General features: G+C 34.3%; 1 protein-coding gene and 1 long non-coding RNA gene across 18 annotated transcripts in view; one reads left to right on the top strand and one right to left on the bottom strand.

Annotated features, from left to right (window-relative positions):
* The window catches only part of GramD1B (GRAM domain containing 1B), a 344163-nt gene that overhangs the window by 113058 nt on the left and 210835 nt on the right, over positions 1-20270 (top strand). For 5 of the 17 annotated variants that reach the window (XM_067767469.1, XM_067767468.1, XM_067767472.1 and 2 more), the window contains one exon: positions 8494-9030. The exons of the other annotated variants lie outside the window; for them this stretch is intronic. In XM_067767469.1, the coding sequence (XP_067623570.1) occupies positions 8494-8748 (255 nt within the window). In that variant the 3' untranslated portion in view covers positions 8749-9030. Of the gene's footprint in view, positions 1-8493; positions 9031-20270 lie in introns of those variants that run through there. 17 annotated transcript variants of the gene reach the window in all.
* Positions 7768-10449, bottom strand: LOC137240775 (uncharacterized). Its single transcript, XR_010949828.1, has 3 exons — positions 10095-10449; positions 9858-9975; positions 7768-9803 (listed from the first exon to the last, which is right to left on the bottom strand). It is a non-coding gene; the product is annotated as an uncharacterized lncRNA (long non-coding RNA).

Raw genomic sequence — 20270 nt, 5'->3', positions numbered from 1 at the left:
AATAACTAAACACACTATTTTCACTGTCACTGTTACAAAACATTTTCATGTCTAAAAATATATGTTATCCATCCGCACTATGCGTGGTAAAAATAATAAAACATTATGACGACGACTGGTGCGCCGGCAGAAGCAATCGGCAGAGGAAGCAATTTTCCGATCGACAGCATCGGCCGTAGGCCATGATTGCTTACTTCGGCTTCCTTCCACCAATTCTTCTTGTCTACCTTCCATATTTTTGAGTAATTGTAGACATCAAATTTTATTTCATGGTATCCAGTTTCTCCTGCGATGTCCATAAACAAATTTGTCTTGAGTCCCTCTCGAAATAGACTGCTGTATTACACCAGTCGTCGATTGTGTACTCGATACTGGTAACAACTCGTCTAGAAAATCGTCGCCCATTTTGCTCTATACATTTGAGTCGCTCAATAGTACTGCACCTACAGTTGTAGTTGTGGTAGGTGCAGTCATAGACAACGTGGAAGTGGTCTTCGTGATCGCAGAGGATAAACACGGCTCCTCTATGCCGTTCTCGTAAGTGTTCAAAATTATTTGCACTATTTATTTACACTTTCTTGTAAATTTCGTGTAACACTCGTCTCTTCGGAGGAATACCTCGAAAGCCCTGAATGAACACGTTTCTAAGCTCTTGCCACTTATTTTCATATTGTTTATAATGTTCGTTAATCCCTGTTCCATCACTACCACTAATCTTTTCTAAATTGCTTTTTTCTATACATACTTTCATTACTTTTCTTAACACTATTAATATATTCATTAGAAAATTTATATCGTACATTAGTTCGATCATTTCCTCGATCGATAACATCTGCGCTAATGATCCATCTTCTGATTGATTCGGTATTGTCACTAAATTGTTCATCACAGTTGTCGAAGGAGCCGCCAAAACTTCGACTGTCTGTACTACGGGTTGAGTAAACAGTCGGAATTTGTATAACACTTTGTTCTTTGGGCAATTCCTGAGCAGGAGGAATCTCCTAAAATTCGTCGTCGTTTGAATTTATTTCCGAAGTGAATTGATCGGAATAAATTTTTTGATCGTCCTCCACCAAGTCCTGGGTTTGATATTTTTGAAGACGCTTTTTCGTCTTCTAAGTTGAGCTCAATTTGTTGGAATTGATTGTACGTACCATCTTTAATACTTTCACAAATAGAATAAATATACGAGCAAGTTGAAGCACTGTAGTTGTAACTGCAAGAACTCTGCGACATTTAAATGACATTTTTAATAAATTCTCTATATAGATTTTTATATTAAACAAAACATGGTTATCAGTAAGGTAGTACTATCGAGATTCAATATAATATAAACAATGTTACTTATTTATAAATATCACATCACCACATCAAAGACCAAAAATATTTTTATTAGTGTATATGGTCATACTCTAGTTTATTCCACTTCGCTATGCGGTTTTGGTTGTTGTATCAAAGACCAAAAAAGTTTTTCCTTCATTCACCGTTGCAAGGTTGATGCCTTGAACTCCTTTGCAGAAAGTAAACTTTTTCAAGAATATTTTAAAATGAAATCAGTCCTGCTAATTTAAGCAGAGCTGGCAGGATCGTTGGTAGAATGCCAATTTAAGCAGTAGGATGCCGATTTAGGCAGTATCGACATGTAATAATTTAACTGTGGCGTCCTGCTAAAGATGTTTAGCAGACTGCATTTTAAATAGCAGTTTGCCTATTCTTAAGTAGAACTGGCAGGATCGCCATGTAATGATTGGGGAATGAAAATAAATTCAATTCGGTTGTAGTGCCCATTTAGCGGCACCAGATAGAATTGAGTTCTTTATTAAAAAGCTGTTTCTTTTATACACAATTTCTATAAGCTAAAATACCTACTTACACTAATACTTACAAACTAAGTGTATTATATACATATACATTCAGTTCAGTTCCCTGGGAACTGCATTCTAAGCATAAATAAAATTAGCTGTGGAATCTGCAACGCAAGCATAAGTAAATCATGTTAATAATTTGTATACAGGTAAAGGCTTGTGGTGAGCAAGCTTTGAAGAGTAGCATACCAAGGTTCAAGTTACCAGATGATGCACGGTGTACAAAATATATGTTTGTACAAATGAATGAATGTGTCAATTGAATCTCAAGTCGTACCAAAGCGAGCCAAAATATATGTATGTACCAATGTATTAATATGTATGTAAGAGTCAATGTATTTTAAGACATTCCAAAACGGGTTTAAATATATGTTTTTACAAATGAATGAATAACTTAATGAGTATATGCTACACCATAATTGAATTGCACATACAACATTAATCACAAAGAAATGAACAGTAAGCAGGGGCGTTTTGCCACTTTCGTTTTCATTGTCGTTGTTTAAACATTTGACATTCCCCTGGCATTATGTAAAATATATTTTAATAAAGTGGAAAACACTATTTTCACACATAAAATGCCATTTAATATCAAAGCAAATTGTGTCGGCAGCAAAGTTTTTTGCTGCTAATTTGCCTCTTTCGTCTTTGTTTAAATCGTAATTTTGTATGCGTTTATACTAGTCTGTATTCTCTACATTCATATCATAAAACCATCTTCAATAATTCAATGAACTAAATGAATTAATTAAAAGCGTTTTGATTTTAATAAGTCTCTGCTCGGCGCCAACATGTATGAACAATGCTTGCATTTTTTTTTTTTGCTTTGAATACGCGTCGACTTGTTGATCACTTGAACACTCAAACACTTTTTAACGGTTTTCACAACACAATTTGTTCTTCCTTTTTGTCTTACTAGCACCGTGTCATCTTCTTAACTAACTGACTGATTCGCTCAACTTGAATCGTTACTTAATTCTAATGCGCAATAGTTTCGATCATGGCAAGCCATGACATGTTCCACTCCAACGTATATTTTAAAACGGTAAATTTATTCGGGCAGGCGCATTCTCCCCTGCGCGGCATTTATGACGCATAGTGGGAAAATGCTCCTGTACGAAACAAAGACTATTGTATACTTACAAATATCTTAGCTATGTGAATAATTAAGTAACACTACATCTAAAGGAATTTTTTTAAAATAACCACTTTTGTTTAACCATTTGACATTCCATTGGCATAATTACAAATTTACTATAAACAAATGGTAAACTTAAAATAAAAACACTGTATCATTACAAAGCCTTTTTGTAATTGTAAACTACTCCTATGAGCCAAGAAGCGACAATGATTAATTGACGTGACGACAAAGGTGGTCAGTAGGGTTATGATTTTTTTTAGATTTAAAACGCTGTAGTGGCAAAGGATGAACTTTTGTATAAAAATCACGAAAATAACAATAATTTCAATAAATTCTAAAAAAAAAAAACGTTACGCGCACATCGAAATTTGTATCAGTATGAGGAAAATTTGCATATAATTTATTCTGTACTGCATATGGTTTACAATATTCAACTTTTCGTTACTTAAAATTTCTAAATTACTGTTTATGAACTTGTAATTGAGATATTTATCCGTTTTGCAAGTGCTGTGAATCTCTTCCATCAGTTTTACAGCTGGTTCAACCACCATATTTGAACGAGGAACATCGCGCACAGAAGGTTCCGCTTTCCAATGAGTAGTAAAAGACTCCAAAGCCTTAGCACATTTCAGTTTAGCGACAGCAGCATGTAACTCGTCGTATATTTCGTCTGAATAATGCTGATTTGAAAACCATGCCTTTGCCCATGCATTTGCTATAAAGTCACAGATAAATTTGAGCTGATCTCTCCACTTGGGAATGAGAAAATAAGCAATCAATGCAAATATTGCTCGTGAATTCCACCTAGCACTATGAAGGTACGGTAGCTTTCGCCATTTGAGTAAAGGCCATTTTTTTCCTTCTGGTAGTAATCTACTAGGTACTGGGTATTGCCATGCAGCCGCCTTGTAAAAGAAAAAATAGTTTGCGCGTAACGTTTTTTCACAATGTAACTAAAAATGTTACCAATAATGTAATAAGTAGACAAAAGTTCATCGCATGCCACCACAGCACTTTGGAAATTCAGAAAAAGGTGCCAAAAATCATAACTCTAGTGGTCAGCTGTTAGACTAATATAAGTTTATGAGTATAATTACAAACTAAATGTTCAACATACATATATGTAAATCAGCAAATTATTCACATGCATATAGAAGCTGGATTAAGTATTACCTAATTCCAGTTATCAAATTTTTATTTAAACAGATCGTGTTTTTTAATTTTTATTTTATTTTTTATAAAATTCTTTACACCGAAATGAAGCAGAAGATTTGTCGCGTCAAAAGATCACCTCTTAATGTTGCACTTAATTTACTTGAAGATTAACTACATACGACCAGCTCATTTGATTAAATGCAGAATACTTTCCAACTCAGCTCATGTAATTCAATGCAGAATACTTTCCAACTCAGCTCATGTAATTCAATGCAGAATACTTTCCAACTCAGCTAATTTCATTAAATGCAGAATACTTTCCAACTCAGCTCATGTAATTCAATGCAGAATACTTTCCAACTTAGCTCATTTGATTCAATATAGAAAACTTTTCAATTAAGATTTAAAATAACTTCACTCACTGAACTTCAAAAAAAGAACTGTATACGAGTTATTTCCAAATAAAAGGGATGAATTTGGTTCGCAACGAATATTTATTTAGAATTAGGAGTGAAAGTTCGGTGAAGTATAGTACAAAACCTTAAACAATAAATGATTACAAAAATATGGTTATTTCTTACATAGTATGTGTTAAGCTCAAGTAAATATTAATGGAATTTATTGTTAACAATACTAGAGACCAGTTTGTCACTGTTCAACTAGATATCGTTAATATTATGTTATGGATTCGCATTTTCGGTGGAAGCAGTAAGGAAGGCGGTCGGCATGATGTGGTGGTGCACAATGGCTAGTCATTGTCGGTTGGGGCGGGTCCTTGCCTACCTTACTGTTCCTGCGCCATAATCAGAAAAAAGTTCCTATCATGCCTATCAAAACTGAAAGCTGTCAAAATCAAAAAAACCCTGCCAGAAGCGCAGAGACCGACTCATAACGCTTATAAATTCAAACTAAAACAACATCCGGCCGAACCGGACGTCACGGACAGACCGTTAACATTCAAATTTAAAAATTCAAAAAACCTAAACGCAAAAGAAAATTATCGAACCGGAAATGACCGGTTGCTAACGCTGGAAAGTCAAAGAAAAAAATGCTGAAAATTAAAGTAAGGAAGGAAAAACAAAAAGGGCCGCCAACAAATTAGGCTCAAACAAATCACAAATCTTCCTCGTTTTTTTCCGGCCTGAAACTCTTGGCCATTTCTCTGCTAGTCGTGGTTTCTAAATTTTTCACACTTCTTTTCTCCTTCACGGCCGGAAACTCATGGCTTTTTTCGCTAGTGATCGCCGAATTTTTCTTTTCTTTGTTTCGATACTTTTGTATCGCAACTTTCGCCCCATCCCCAGTCACTAGGTGTATTCGCACGAAAACGTTCCCAAGTGGACCGTAACCGTAGACCATAACAATTATTTATTTATGTTTAACAATGCTAGCGACCAGTTTGTCACTGTTAATATTATTAATTATTTATGTTGAACAATATTAGCGACCAGTTTGTTACCGTTCAACTAATATTGTTATGTTAGTCCTTCTAATTAACTTACCTCTCGGGTCGACTAAAATCGCAAAGTGAAGGATGATCGCTCGAGAGCGCTTCTTTTATAGTGCTGAGCTTTTACGTCGGTTTTAAGAGCTTTGTGTATTCTAGTTTCAAATGTTGTGCTTTTGTGTATCGTAACTAACATACTAGATTACATATTAGATTAACAGGGTTGTCGTTGACCACTAATAGTACTAACTGAGCACTTATACTACTAAATTGTACTTATGCTACAACTGACTTTTATTCGTTGCAGTGGTTTTATAGACGTTAAATGAGTGGCGCGATCTAATTCTATTAATTATTAGAATTTGATCACTCTTAAAAATATCAATCACCTGTTGTCACCTGTAACTTTATTTACCTCAAATGCATGTCATTTGATTATTATGAAGGCAATCATTTGGTCTTAATGCAACTTGATTATGTGTAGTTACGTAAGTTAAAGAATCAAGGATCCTTGCACTGAAAAAAAAAATTAAAGGGCCAACTTTCCCTTCAAACACAATAGAACAACCCAGTTAAGATTTTATAATGATATTTATTTTAGGATACTTATAATTCAAATTACAAATTTTGAGAATGGAATATAGTAGTGGTTAGTATGAATACTCCCACGTAACTGCCCTCGCAATGTCTTCTGCTGCCTTTTATAACTTTTCTCTTGGCGTCGTTCCGTAGCCAGACATATGAGACGTCTGGGTGTGAGTGTGGCCTTGACTTCCCGCAGGTGTCTTACTTGGCTGGCATGTGCAATGCAAAAGTTTCACAACAGTGTGAAATATGAATATGTTGACTCCGCTGCAATGTGCATAGGTACTGACTTGGTTCTCATATCATTGCGCGATATGATGAAATGCACTTGGCCTTGAAGCGGGTATTGGTTTGCAATTATGCTGTTTACAATAATTATGCTAACGCAGCTGCAGGTGGCCCATGGGACTGTGGGAAGAATAATTGTCCTGACACAGTGGCACGTGTAAACTTCAGCTTGTGGGAATCCAACATGTTGGGTGCCGCCAGCGTGTTAACTTGTATGTAGTCACAAAGCCAACTGACTTCGCATGAGCGTGTTTAATTATTTGGTTAATTGACTCCGCATAAATATGTTTGTAATGATTTCATTTTTAAATTTAAATAAAAAAAGCAGCTTCCTCGGAAAATCCAGAAATGCGCAATATTATAGTGGTTTCAGGTTTTCTTAGAATTATATCATTATTTCTATGCATGAAACATTTTAGCCAATCTGCTATGAAAATAGCAGGCATGCTTAACCAACGAACCGATATCATTTCGTTACGATAATTAACGTTAATAAACGAAACAATGTCATTTCGTTTCGTTTATTAACGTTAAGAACGTCAAATTAACGAAATGATTTTGTTTCGTTTTCTGCCATATCAAAACGAAATCAAATCGTTTATGTTGATTATTAATTTCAAACTATGCTGGCAAAACTGATTGGTGGCGGAGTCATTAAAGATGACAGCATTAGCCAAGCTGGTTGCAACTTTTCTCATGAATTTTGACAGTACGAACATTTATCAGAGTATTTTTGACATTACCACAACGAATTACACATACAAATCACATGGAATTTGTGTGTGTATGCCCGCTCGCTGTTACCACCTTACGGCTTCACCATGGCTATAGCATTGCCAGCACAATTCAAACATAAAGTATCACGTTTCTGTTAACGTTTTTAACGCTAACGAAAGCTTTTCGTTTCGGTTAAAAACGAGATACAATTTATCTTGATAATTTCTTTATCGATAATATTTCGAAGTGTTTCAACGGAAACTGTGTAAATTTTTTGATAAACGATTAGCTTAACGTTAAGGTGCATCCCTGGAAAATAGTTATTGCAGACATGTGTTGATATAAGTAGAATGAGTCGTCAGAATGGGCCGAAACTTCACACATCAAAGGACTATATCACGCCAATTTCAGACAAAAAATCTGTTATTCAATCCCGGCTACCAATTAATTTAAAACAATTTTTTTTTTTTCAATTTGATAAAAGGGTAAAATAAGCCATAATCATCGTAGACATATGTTTATAAAAAGCGAAGTACTCGCCAGAACTGATTGAGAAAAACCGGGTTTTTGCACGTTATTATATAAAAGTGAAATGTGGCATATAATTGTTTGTAAATGTTCAGAAAAATATAATTTTTAGTTATAATTTGTCGCACCTTTACATTAGGGTAATTTAATACATTGCGGTAATTTTAAAAATTAAGTCGGATTTTTCACATTTTACCCGTTCTGTAAAAAAAAATTGTTTTTTTGATTTTGATATGGATTTAAAATAAAGCATAATCGCTGTTTACTATGTAAATAAAAACAGAACTAGTTTTTATAATCAATCAGTTTCAGAGTCTTCAGAAGATTCCATGTCGTGTCTGCTTCGTCACTTTCAACAATATATTTTTCGAATATTTGTTTCTCTGTTTTATATTTCTTTTAAATGCAACTAATGGATCTGATAATATCAAATGGGGCACTAAATCCGTATTGCTTTGTACACTTCCAGTTTTTCGTGTATGATTAAGCCGATATTTTCTTATGTTTTTCTGTGAACATTATAAGGCTTCTTCTGATAAAGAACATGATAAAAAACTTGGAAGTACAGATTAAGACAAATAAATCAAAACATAGCTTAAAAATCATTACCTATTGGTAAATCAAAATATTTAATTACATCACATCCATGTACTAAAACTTTATGCACAGAACTTGGCATGTTATACCAACCATAATTTTTGAGGCATAACTCTCTTGTTTCGGTCAACAAAACACTAAACTCTTGGGTTTTTATTTCTTTTCCACAGGAGAGGACTCTAAGCACGAGAGACAAATTATGGATTAGAGACTTGTCCAGACGAGTAATTTGTGCGGCAACGTCAATATTTTCAAAAAAACGTCGAGCTGCATTTCCATCATTAGTTGTGCCAAACCCTTGCTTGACTTCGTCAATTATCAAACCTGTTTTATCTTTGAATTCTTTTTGTATACGGGTCATAGTTTCAATAAATTTAGCCTTATTTTCTATTCTGACTTGCCATTTCTTAAAAGGCAGACGGTAGGCTATGTGCAGTAAACATTCAAAGAATCGAATCCAGCAATGGAGGGTTGATAACCCAAATTTATAATGATCTGGATTTGGTATTTTGTTTTGTTCAATATTGTTCATTTCCGTTGGGCTTGCATGACATATAAACCATCTGCTCGAAGAATTGGTGTTTGTTAGAACATTAGGTACTGCACCGCCAATCATAGTGCAGTACATGACGTAGGAAATTTCAGCTATTCCCTTCTTATTTTTGAAAATATCGCATTCCAAATCATCAATCATCTGAACCATTTTATTATAATCAGAATGAATTACCTCTTTTCCTTCTTTCGTATAAATAAATTTCACTGGTCTGCAGAAGAGAGTAGAATAAGGAGTTCGGTTGACCCATATTTCATTACCTAATGAGGAATCTATGAGCCTTAAATTGTGAAAAAAATAAAATAAAAAAATTTACAATATACATATACATTGGAAACTAATTGATTTTATACGAACTTTATTGGTAACAAAGCAATTACGAAAATAAATTCATCTGAGAGGTCTTCCACCGAGAATTTTTGCTTATATCGACTGTGCTCAGAACTACCATCCATTCCCCATTTACATATAAGTGAAAGTTTGCCCACTGGGTGTTTGTCTGAACAAACTTCTAAGATGTGTTTTGATGTAATATGCAGAAGAGCCTTTAAATTCACTTCTGCAGAAGTTTCCGTCGCTTCTATATGTGGTACTAAATTGTGTTTGAATTTGTTTAACTCATACGTGCTTGGGAAACAATCTGTATGCATATTATTAACAGCGTAGCGTATAGCGTAGTTTATTATATTTTTATTCTGATAAATCTAAATCTAAACATAAGGCCAGCGCTTCAAAGGGCCCAAAACACTTCTTTATAGTGTTATGAGGCTCTTTTTAACTTTTCGTTACTTTCCGCGTAGCATAATTAACTTCTTCCTTACTATGTTCTTCAAGTATTTTACTTATCTTTCGCGATTTTGACTTTTCTGAAGCTACTGAAAACTCTACATGCGGTCTGCCTCTTTTTCCCGTACTGCTGCTTGGTATCTGAAATTTATATTCAATTACAAACTTTTACACTACAAAGCATACATCAAACACATTATCGGGATCTTCAGTTTCAAAGACTGCCCATTGAAGCCAAGAAGAGTTCCATTTAATAAATCGCTCTTTTTTATAGGCAGCTTCTTTCCACTTGTTGTTCATGTCATTATTGAATCTATAAAAAATTTTCCTCACATTATTTCTATCAAATTCAACATTAGTTAACTTTTCACAAACAAAAGGAAAAATGACTGATATTCTTTCTTTAAGGGGTGTTTCTAACCATAAATCTACCTGTTTCGTGGCCGCTAAGCCTTTTTAGCAGCCAGTTGCCAAATAAAATGAGATGCAGTTCGCCAAACCTCTGAAACAAATTAAACTGCACCGCATAAAGAACTGAGCTGAAAAACCACTATAGTAAATGCCTCTATCGTATAGACAAATTTAAGCACTGTAGTTGATACCAATCGCTTCCAAAAAAAAGACAAACCTGGATAAAACCAGTGTAAATTCTCCGCTGTAGAAACGCTGTAAAATCCAAAACGGTGGAGCCAACTAGTAAGGGGTGAAGCTTATGCCAATTGCGTCCAAATAAAAGCCAAGATTTAATATTTTTATTATAATTTATTTTACCGCAATCGATGTGACAATGTCGCAGTCCAGCAAGAAAAGAAGAAATATACATAAGCTAAATAGTCAACGTCGCCCTAATTACAATATTCGATATATATACATACATTTCATTGCACATACGTACATATGTACACACCAATTAAGCAAATCACTTGATTTAGCGGTCGCCGATTCTTCGCTGCACAAAACCGTAGATTGCTTATTAGCTGTACCATCAGCTGATGTAGCAGTCGGTGACCTACTTTGCTTTGCAATTACAATTTATTTTGAAATGAGATAAACAAGTGCTGATTTACCTGCTGCGGTCACTTGTTTTCACACGTACATATGTGCATTAAGGTGGTTCAAGTTTATATTAAAAAAATTTTGGCCTTTTCAGTATATTGTTACTCATACTTTACTTTCAATTTTAAATTTAAGAAAAATCGGTTAAGATATAAAGTGTGCTCATTGCTGTTTTATATTTTTTTAATCCTCATTTTTTTTTGTTAAATGGGTAGAAAAAATATGTCAAATACAAGTTATACATGAAATTTTAAACTCGCGTTGAGTACCATCTTCCACTAATAGTAAAACTATGAAATTGTTCACAGATAAAGTGATTAGTTAGGTGAACAAAATTATAAAAGAGATCAATCCAAAATCAAAAAAAAAAAACTAATTTCAGATGTAGGAAGGCCTCACTGTGTTTGTGAAATCTTTTGACAAATTGTTTCATATAGCCCAGTTTCAAATGCAGTGGCGGTAAAATGATGTCGTCAGCCTTTACTAATGGAACGTTGAGAACGTTTTTCCTGCCTAGTTGGAAAAACTGTCTCGATGGCCAATGTATACACATATAATGATTTTTGGCACGACTGTCCCATTCACAAAAGTAAGATGGATTTTTGGTGTAGCCTCCTTGCATTCCGAATAGAATTGTCAGGACTTTAAGATCCGAAACAATCTGCCAGTGATACTTATTGTAATTAATTAATCGAAGAATCTTCTCCATTGTTTGGTATGTTTCTTTCATATCAGTGGCGTATGCTACGGGAACAGATGGTAGCTGATTGTTGTTGTGCAACAATACTGCTTTCAAGCCTATGATATTAGTGAATTGGGAATTAATTTTCGAATGATACTTACTTGATTTTTGTTCTCTCACATACACAAAATAATAGATACTCACTTTTGCAAGAACCGTAAAGAAACAATCGCCAATATTGCGGGCAATGCTCGTGATCGAGTGCGGCGAAGAATTTATCCACATCAACACAATACACCAGATTATTGTCGGTGTCATCAGTATCGAAAACTCGTTCAAACGATGTTAGGTCTTTATCCCGGCCAAGTGTAACTTTGAAGTAATTTTCTACCAAATTCCACTGCTTCAATCGAGAGGCCAACTTCTCTGTTTGCCTTGTAGACAATTCCCGCTCAAGATCACAAAAGTCCTGATAGGTCACAAAATGACGTTCCGTTCCTCTTGTCCCAGTTGAAATTTACGGTTGGTCAATTCGCTCGTTGGAAAATTGAGGGCTGGATTCAGAAACACTTTCTGGTTTTCTGTCCACAGTCGCCTCATCCGCTTTTTCTCTCAGGATTGCTTTTGAAACAGACAGTACATCAGCATATTTTATGCAGTGACAGATTTATAGCGGTAACTATCGATATTTGTTTGGCAGAAGTAGCAATCATTGGGCTTGTGATATGTTTGATAATACCAAGCCATAATAATAATTATTAATTTGAATTTCCGGTTATTTGTGTTATAATATCGTAAATTACCACTTCCAAATTTGCATCATACATACCACCTTTGTTTAAACATTTGACATTCCATTGGCATAACTTAAACTTCATTTGAATCAAGAAAAAAAACTAATAAATGGGCCATTTTGTTGTAACTTTTACTTGGGTTATTCAGTTTCGCGTGTGGATATTGCCTCAGCAATGCATTGATCGCTGGACAATAATTTCGCATATTTTTCGAAGATGCTGTCGAACTCAGCTTTTAAATCTTCTGACATTTCAGAAATGCCAATTAATGATAATTCAAGAGTTTACGAATACAATCTGTGGCCGGAAAACCAACGCCTTTTAGAGTACTCTAAACATTGGATGCTACGAATAAGAAAATGTAAATTTTTCTTTCTTCTGCTCAAACTAATTTCAGAACGATATCCAGCATAGAGCCTGGGTGGCCCCTCAATGCCAAAGCGTCTTAGTGGGCGATATCAAAGATTTTTTCTAAAGTATTTTTGTATTCCTTTACGCGTGGCCCTACGTTTGAGGCGCCAGTTAATAACCTTGTCATATTCGGTATTATTCCTACCACTTAGGATGCCTCTACGTAGAATAAATAGAGCGACTCCTGCCGTTCGCTAGGCAGCCTTGCGGTTGCCGCAGTTGTTGAGATCGAGAAAGCTAATGTTGCGGTTCGAATATGGACTCGACGGATATGGATTTCGTCGGGATTTCATTCGTTCGGTCAATGTTTTGGCTCGGCTTCAGTTCCATTTCGGTTAGTTTTTAGTTTAAATTTCGATTCTGATTTTGTTTCCGGTTTAGTCGAAAACTTCGGTTTTGGTTACGGTTTTATTTTCGGTTAGGATTTTACTTTCAGTGCATTTTGCTAATTCTACCTACATTACATAATTACATTAATACATACTTACATACTAAGTGTACAAGATATGATTAGGCGCTTTGCCAGCAAACTGCGTAGATACATATGCAAGCTCGGTGGGAAGCGCAAGCTCAGCGTAAATAAAATTAGATGTGGGAAATGCATAGTAAGCAAAAACGGAATAGAGTAGGGAAATTGTCGTGGAAATAAATTGTGTGCAGGCAAAGATTTGTAGTGATTAATTAGTCAGCTTTAAATTGAAATCGAAGAAGCCTCTAGTTACGAGACGTAGACTGAATGTATGTACAAATGAATGAATATGTATGTAAGAGTCAATGCATCTCAAGACATACCAAAACGAGTCCAAATATATGTTTGTACAAATGAATGAATGACTGACTGAATGAGTGAATGAATCAATGCTACATTCAAAACAATCTTTAATCGCGTCCAGTGGAATAGGAACCGTCTTCTTTTTCTGCACTCATAGGTGGGTGCGGATAAGAATTGTATGCGAAACACTCAACCTACATTCTTATTATTATCACATTCTAATGTTCTTCTAATGCCAAAACATTGCTTTGTTCCTTATAATTGTTTGTTAAATGATTTTTATAATCAACTTTTATTTCGTTGTCTACGCTTGCACGAAAGTTAATGGTCTTGTCACTTTCGGTATTATTCCAACTACTCTCGTGGTTTGTATATTTTATTGAATAGGCAGAGCGACTACTGCCGTTCATTAGGCAGCTTCCGGTCGTATAGGTTGACGCTATTATTAAAAAGAATCGAGCAAATGGCTTGTCTAACCTCATTCATAAGTTTATTATGATTTTATTAGTTTTATGTATTTATTTGGCGATGACTTTACTTGTTTTCTTAAAAAAAGGATTGGCCTTCAAATTTATATACCAATTTCGTTCAATAAATTCTGTCAACTGTATAACTGTTTATTAATTACATTGCAATTGCACAGATGTGCAGATGTGCAACTAAATAACAAACTTGCCTCTAGTTTGAGAATTAGCTTTATATTTTATCTAATGTACAAAGTATAATTTGATTTCTTTGTTGGGCCTTTTTGATTGTCGCGAGCTCAACGTTGGGCGCCGATTAATATTAGGCTATGATTTGATTGATTACTTTACCTGTTTTCTTAAAAATGGCTTGACCTTCAAATAAAAATAGCAATTTATTTCAAGTTCTCCTAAAAATTATTTACAACATGATTGTTCGAGCCGGTGTACTCAAATAGAAAATTTGTTTTTTTCAAAGTATTGCTTAAAATTAAATTTTATGTTATTATTATTTTTCCTACGCCACATTGGGCTTCAATCTTTTTCTATATTTTTAGGTTTAGTTTGTGTCATTTTCAAAACTGACATCAACCTTTTTGTAAAAAAAATTTGTTCACCCTACCATATAAAAAAAAATTCCTAAGCAAAAACTTTCGTTTTTGCTCATAGTTTAGCGTCCATAAAGGCCGCCCAATTTGTTTCGAAATTTTAAAACTACTTATATTTTATATTGCGGCCAGTTAGAATGTTGCTGGTTACCAATCCTCATATTTTACGCTGCCAGTCTTAGTGCTGATCTATTGTTATTGTAGATATTCCACTTGATTTATGTCCGCTCGCCAGTCATGCTGGCAGTTGTTTCCTGTTTTGCTGCTAAATTGCTCAGATTTATTCCACCCTTTTATGCGTTGTAAAAGATGTAAATATCGCCTGTCAAAATTGCTCGTATGTTGATTGTTTGAAATTAATGCATTCTATGAGGTGGTTGAACATAATTCCTGTGGTTGGTGTTTGCATTTGGGTATTCATATGCGTTATTTATCCTTTGCTCCTTCCAAAGTATTTGTTTTGCCAATTTGGCAGGATTTTTTTAATGTCCTGCTTCTTCAAACTGGCAGGATCTTTACCGATAAAATCTTTTTAGCGTTGCTTGATCAGCAACTTTTTAATTAAAAGATTGAACTGGCAGGATCTTTTCCAGTCAGATCGTTTTTAGCAGTTGTGCTGATTTGATCTGAACTGGCAGGATCGCCATGAAATGTTCAAATAAAATATTAGGAGACATTGAATGTCAGATAGTGATTGTTTTTATTAAAAGAAATTCTTTCCCTTTTATACATAATTTCTTAACGTATACATTCATAATTATTCTAATACTTACGAACTAAAGATATGTAGATTTGTATTAATAGTATGCATATATGTAGATTTGTATAAACGGTATACATACATGTGGATTTGTATGCAAAGTCAGCAGATTGCTATTCATGTAAAATGTTTGTATGTGAATATTTGGTTAATTCACATTATTGGTTGTATGTAAATATTTTGGTGGCAAACTAACATTGACGATCGGCAACTGTATTGACCGGGGTGAGTGACTAAGCAAAATTTGTAATGTGTGAACTGACAAGGGTTTCATATTCGGCATTCCATTGATGTTGGCTTACCGCAATGTAATTTATGTCGCATAATATTGTAATATGATTATGCTATTACAAAATGTATTGGCATAGAAGTTCATGATGCGTAATGCCGCAAATGTATTGCATAGGTGGGCATGACGTATAATGCTACAGCGTGACTAATCGATAAGTGTGTTGGTCAATGTGACGGGTTCAAATTACGTATGTCAGTTTAACTTGAATACTTGGGGGGTCGATATGTGTGTGTGTATATTGTACCATCAAGAATGCATTGAAAGAAACGCATTCAAAGTAATGCTACAATACGCCTTAAAGAGCTTTTTATATGCATTCACACAATCCGTACACAAATAACTGATGTGGGGGTTCTTTATCAGCAAATTCACATCGTACTCAGAAATATAGCCTTCGCAGCGAGAGCGATGGTAGAAATTTTTGCAGAAGCCGCCGCAAGGCACAATAAACGTATACGAGCACAAAAAATGCTTATTACACTTGTCACAATAGTTGTACATTTTACTAGTTATTGTAGTAGGTTAAAAGAAACAAAAACTAGGCGAAAACAAAATAAAAACTTGATAAAAACTTGAGAGCGCGATAAAACACGTCTAACCAGCACGAAGGTATTTGGCTTATTACATGTTTCGCATCTTTACACTACTTAGGAATAACCCGTTTACCATGTTTAATTAAAAATCAAAAATTTTGGTTTTATTATAAATTCTGTATTTAGTTCTCAGGCTTGAAATTAAAGTAAGTTGAATTCACAACGATTTAGTGATCCTCGATGTTACAATTGATTGGAGATAATGACCAACGGGCGCGATGCCTTGTGGTCGTCTTGGTTTCAGGGCAACAACTGCCTCTTCAATACTTTACAATCTTTTGCTTAACCTCAATACATAATTACTTATTTACTAAGCTCACTCAACAATTCACATACTCCCACATATGTACTTTGTCATCATTATTATTTATTATGTTTATTGGGCTATCTCATTTCATTCAGGAATGTTTTTCATTCCCGAATATTGGCACCAATAAGTATGTCAGTGTGTATATCTGTATGCCTCTGTAGAACAACATAGGCAGAGGCATAAACTGAATTGGTTTTGTATTAATGTATGTATGTTTGTACATATGTATGCTTCCAAAGGGGAACCATACACAAAGCCCAGTCTTGCTTGTTGCAACAAAGTATCTTATTATTGATTCCATTATAATAGACAACTATAATTTGTGCCTGTTCGTTGGGTCCAGTTATATGCCAAAGCAAGCTGTCGGAGTAGAGGAAGGTGAAGCGAAAACGTAAACAATCTGTTGAATCCTTTCAACTTTATATGAAGTTAAATTGAATAAATATACCGCACCAAATAAGTCTTACCCACTTTACCATCACAAAAAATTAAATTGTATGTGTGTATACTATTTACCGCTTTAATAGAATTTATTTTGCTTGCACAGTCGTTTGCCGTTGAAATCCAAATGGACGAGACAAAATTTTTTATGATGGAAATGCATAAAACAGCTAGCCGCTAATCAAAGCAAGCGGTGCTCAAGCAAAGAGAATAATGAGCGTGCATATTTATGTACATATTATCGTGAGCTATTTGCGATGTTTTAGTTACTGGTTTATGCATGTGCCTCTCTTATGTATAATGAATATTATAACAAGGTTACATAGTACTAATTAATTATGGATTAACAATACCAAATATAAACCATGTTTTGTTTATAAGTTGTTTAATTAATAATACCGGAACACAATCCTTGCGGAAAGAATAAATAAATCTTCATAAAGTATTTTAGGCCAGTGCAATGAAATTAGCATCCATAAAATGCCAACTATATTCGTGCGGGAATTCGTTTTAACAAAACTTGGTGGCCACGGCAGGAAATTGGCCAAAAGAACGACAAAAACACACATACAATTATGAATTCACTTCATTAAAAAAATATAACACTGCGGCAATATATTCTATTACTTTTTTTTGTACAAAATGGCGTGGATAATAAAATATAAACGTTTTTCAGTGTTTTTTTTTTTTTTACAAATTTTCTTTAATTTATTTTGTGACTGGACTCCTCCTTTGGTTTTGCCCGGGTTGGTCTCAGTCCGCCCAGGGTTCCTGAAAATAAAAATCCCTACCGGTTCTCCAAAATGAATAACCCTGTTGATGTCATGTAAACAAACGTTATAAATATTTATTTCATCAAAATTCTATCTCTACTCCTAATTTATTCCCTTGCTTTGTAAGAGGTGACTGAGGTAATAAAGCCCTCGGCCAACCTCTGCGGTCGAATAGAGTTAAAAAAAACCTCCAGAAGAATATACGTTAGTACAAATGAAGTCAACACCTTCAGGTGTACTCTTGGTCGGTAGTCATAAAACCTACCGACTCGTATGCCTGTCTCCTAATAATATTAACAATATATTACAGCGGCTATTCTGGTGAATATTTCTTTCCATAAATATCCACGCACCGTAATACTCCTTGTTGAATACAATGCATTTGTATTTGCCCGCATACCGTGCTTTCCAGCCTTCGCTTTGACTATTGTGTGTTTGTACATTTGTTCGTTGTCACCTGATTCTAACGTTGAGTTTGCTTTGCTCAATGCTTTTGCCTTCTGTTATACGGCGTGCGTTGGTGTGTTGTATGCTAGTGCGTAAGTATGTATAGCAAAATTCCAATTAGTAGCGGCGCTTATTTTTGCTGCTGATCTCCGTTCACTTAAGTTATTATGGTGTATTTGTAGCTGGGTACATTGGATTTTGTGTGTGCAAAGGGTTGATTGACCGATGCATTTTTATGTTTTGTGCGTATCTACCTCCCTTCCAAATATCACTGGTTTACAGCCAAACCTGATTTCGAAAAGCAAGGTCATTTTTAATTCTATGGTAACGTTTTTGAGATAGTTACGTATAACGGTTGGGTCCACTTAATCATATACATATATCTCAAGAACGAACTGAGCAATTCCAAAACGGTTTGGAGCTCTTAAAAGGTAGTAAAATTTGCTATAAACTGTATACAAAACTTTTTGGTAGACCCTGCAGATTCAAAGATAACGAACAATTATTACAGATTTTTTCTTTTTTTTTTGTAAAAATTTAAAAAAAAATTGTACGTTGCGTGGAAGGATCAACTTTTTATTTTGTTTGCATATTTTTTTTCTCTCTGAGCTCTGTTTTATTACAAAAAAACAAGCTTCCATTCAACAAAATCGATGGACTAATACAAAAGTTATAAGCATTCAAGTAAATATATCCATTTAATACTTAAGTACCCTACTGGTACATATGTGTTAGTATTAGGGTTGCCAGATTTTATTTCGGGTTACCGGGACAAACCTCAAATTTGAGGACACCGGGATTTTTAAAAATTTCCCGGGACATTTGAAAAATAAGAAACACCTATATATTTGTATGGGTTGCCCATTGCGAAATAATTTTTAGATGGAATTTAACTTTTTAAACTCATTTATTTATAACAAATATTTTTATGAAACAGGCAAGCAATTAATATTCTATAGATTCATTTTGCAAACGTTATTTTAAAACACAACACTTCCTCATGCAAAATGAATATTTAGGTGTGCGAAATGCCAAAATTTGACAATATTAAGGACCACGGTAGGGATGAACTCTTCTTCTTTTCAGAGTGGCATGCAATATGCTAATGACCTGAATACAATCGAAGCCGCAAATATGGCCATGTTTCGTAGCAGATTATAATTTATTAATTTTGATATTGTGAAAATGCCGGGACATACCATTTGCCGGCGGGACACTTTAAAATTTGTGAAAAATACGGGATGTCCCGGCCAATACGGGACATTTGGCAACGCTAGTTAGTATTCGTATATCAGTTAGTTAGCGAATATTAACACATATGTACCAGTAGGAACTTAAGTATTAAATGGATATATTTACTTAAATGCTTATAACTTTTGTATTAGTCCATCGATTTTGTTGAATGAAAGCTTATTTTTTTGTATAAAAACAGAGCTCAGAGAGAAAAAAAATTTGCAAAAAAAAAAAAAATAAAAAAATTTCAAGATCCTCGCAAAGTACAAATTTTTTTAATTTTTACAAAAAAAAATTGAAAAAATCCGTAATGATTGTTCGTTATCTTTGAATCTGCAGGGCCTACCAAAAAGTGTTGTATGCACAGTTTATAGCAATTAGCAAAATTATTACCTTTTAAAAGCTTTAAACCGTTTTGGAATTGCTCAATTCGTTCTTGAGATATATATGACTAAGTGGACCCATTTTTTTTTTTTTTTTTGGAAGTAAACCGTTATTAGTAAATATCTCAAAAACGTTACCACAGAATTAAAAATAACCTTGATTTTCGAAATCAGGGGTGATTTTACATAGGAATTTCATAATGGCATCACCGGTGCAGAAAAAAAATTGGAATTTGTGATCCAGTGTATTTAGTGCATGTTAGAGTGATCACATATTTAAAATTTATGTGGGCGGAAATGTAAATATTTTGCTTGCGTGCAAAAGTGCGCAAGTCTAATTTGTACTTCAATTTGGTAATCATTAATTCAATATACAACAGAATATATATATTTTAGAGTATAATTCATTAATATATATGTACATTTCGGGTACTTCATGAAAATGTATAAACAATAGGTTCAAAGTTATAAATTCAAATATTAGGTATATTACAAATTGCATGTTAAGAAAATATATGTATATGTTGTGAGGGTACAAAGCCCTCGGCTTTGGGGTCCTCACAATTTTGTTCCAATGTTCACACATTCC

Source organism: Eurosta solidaginis, chromosome 2 (genome assembly GCF_040869045.1).
Source record: "Eurosta solidaginis isolate ZX-2024a chromosome 2, ASM4086904v1, whole genome shotgun sequence".
Taxonomy (NCBI): domain Eukaryota; kingdom Metazoa; phylum Arthropoda; class Insecta; order Diptera; family Tephritidae; genus Eurosta; species Eurosta solidaginis.
This window is presented reverse-complemented; position numbering and strand designations above follow the sequence as displayed.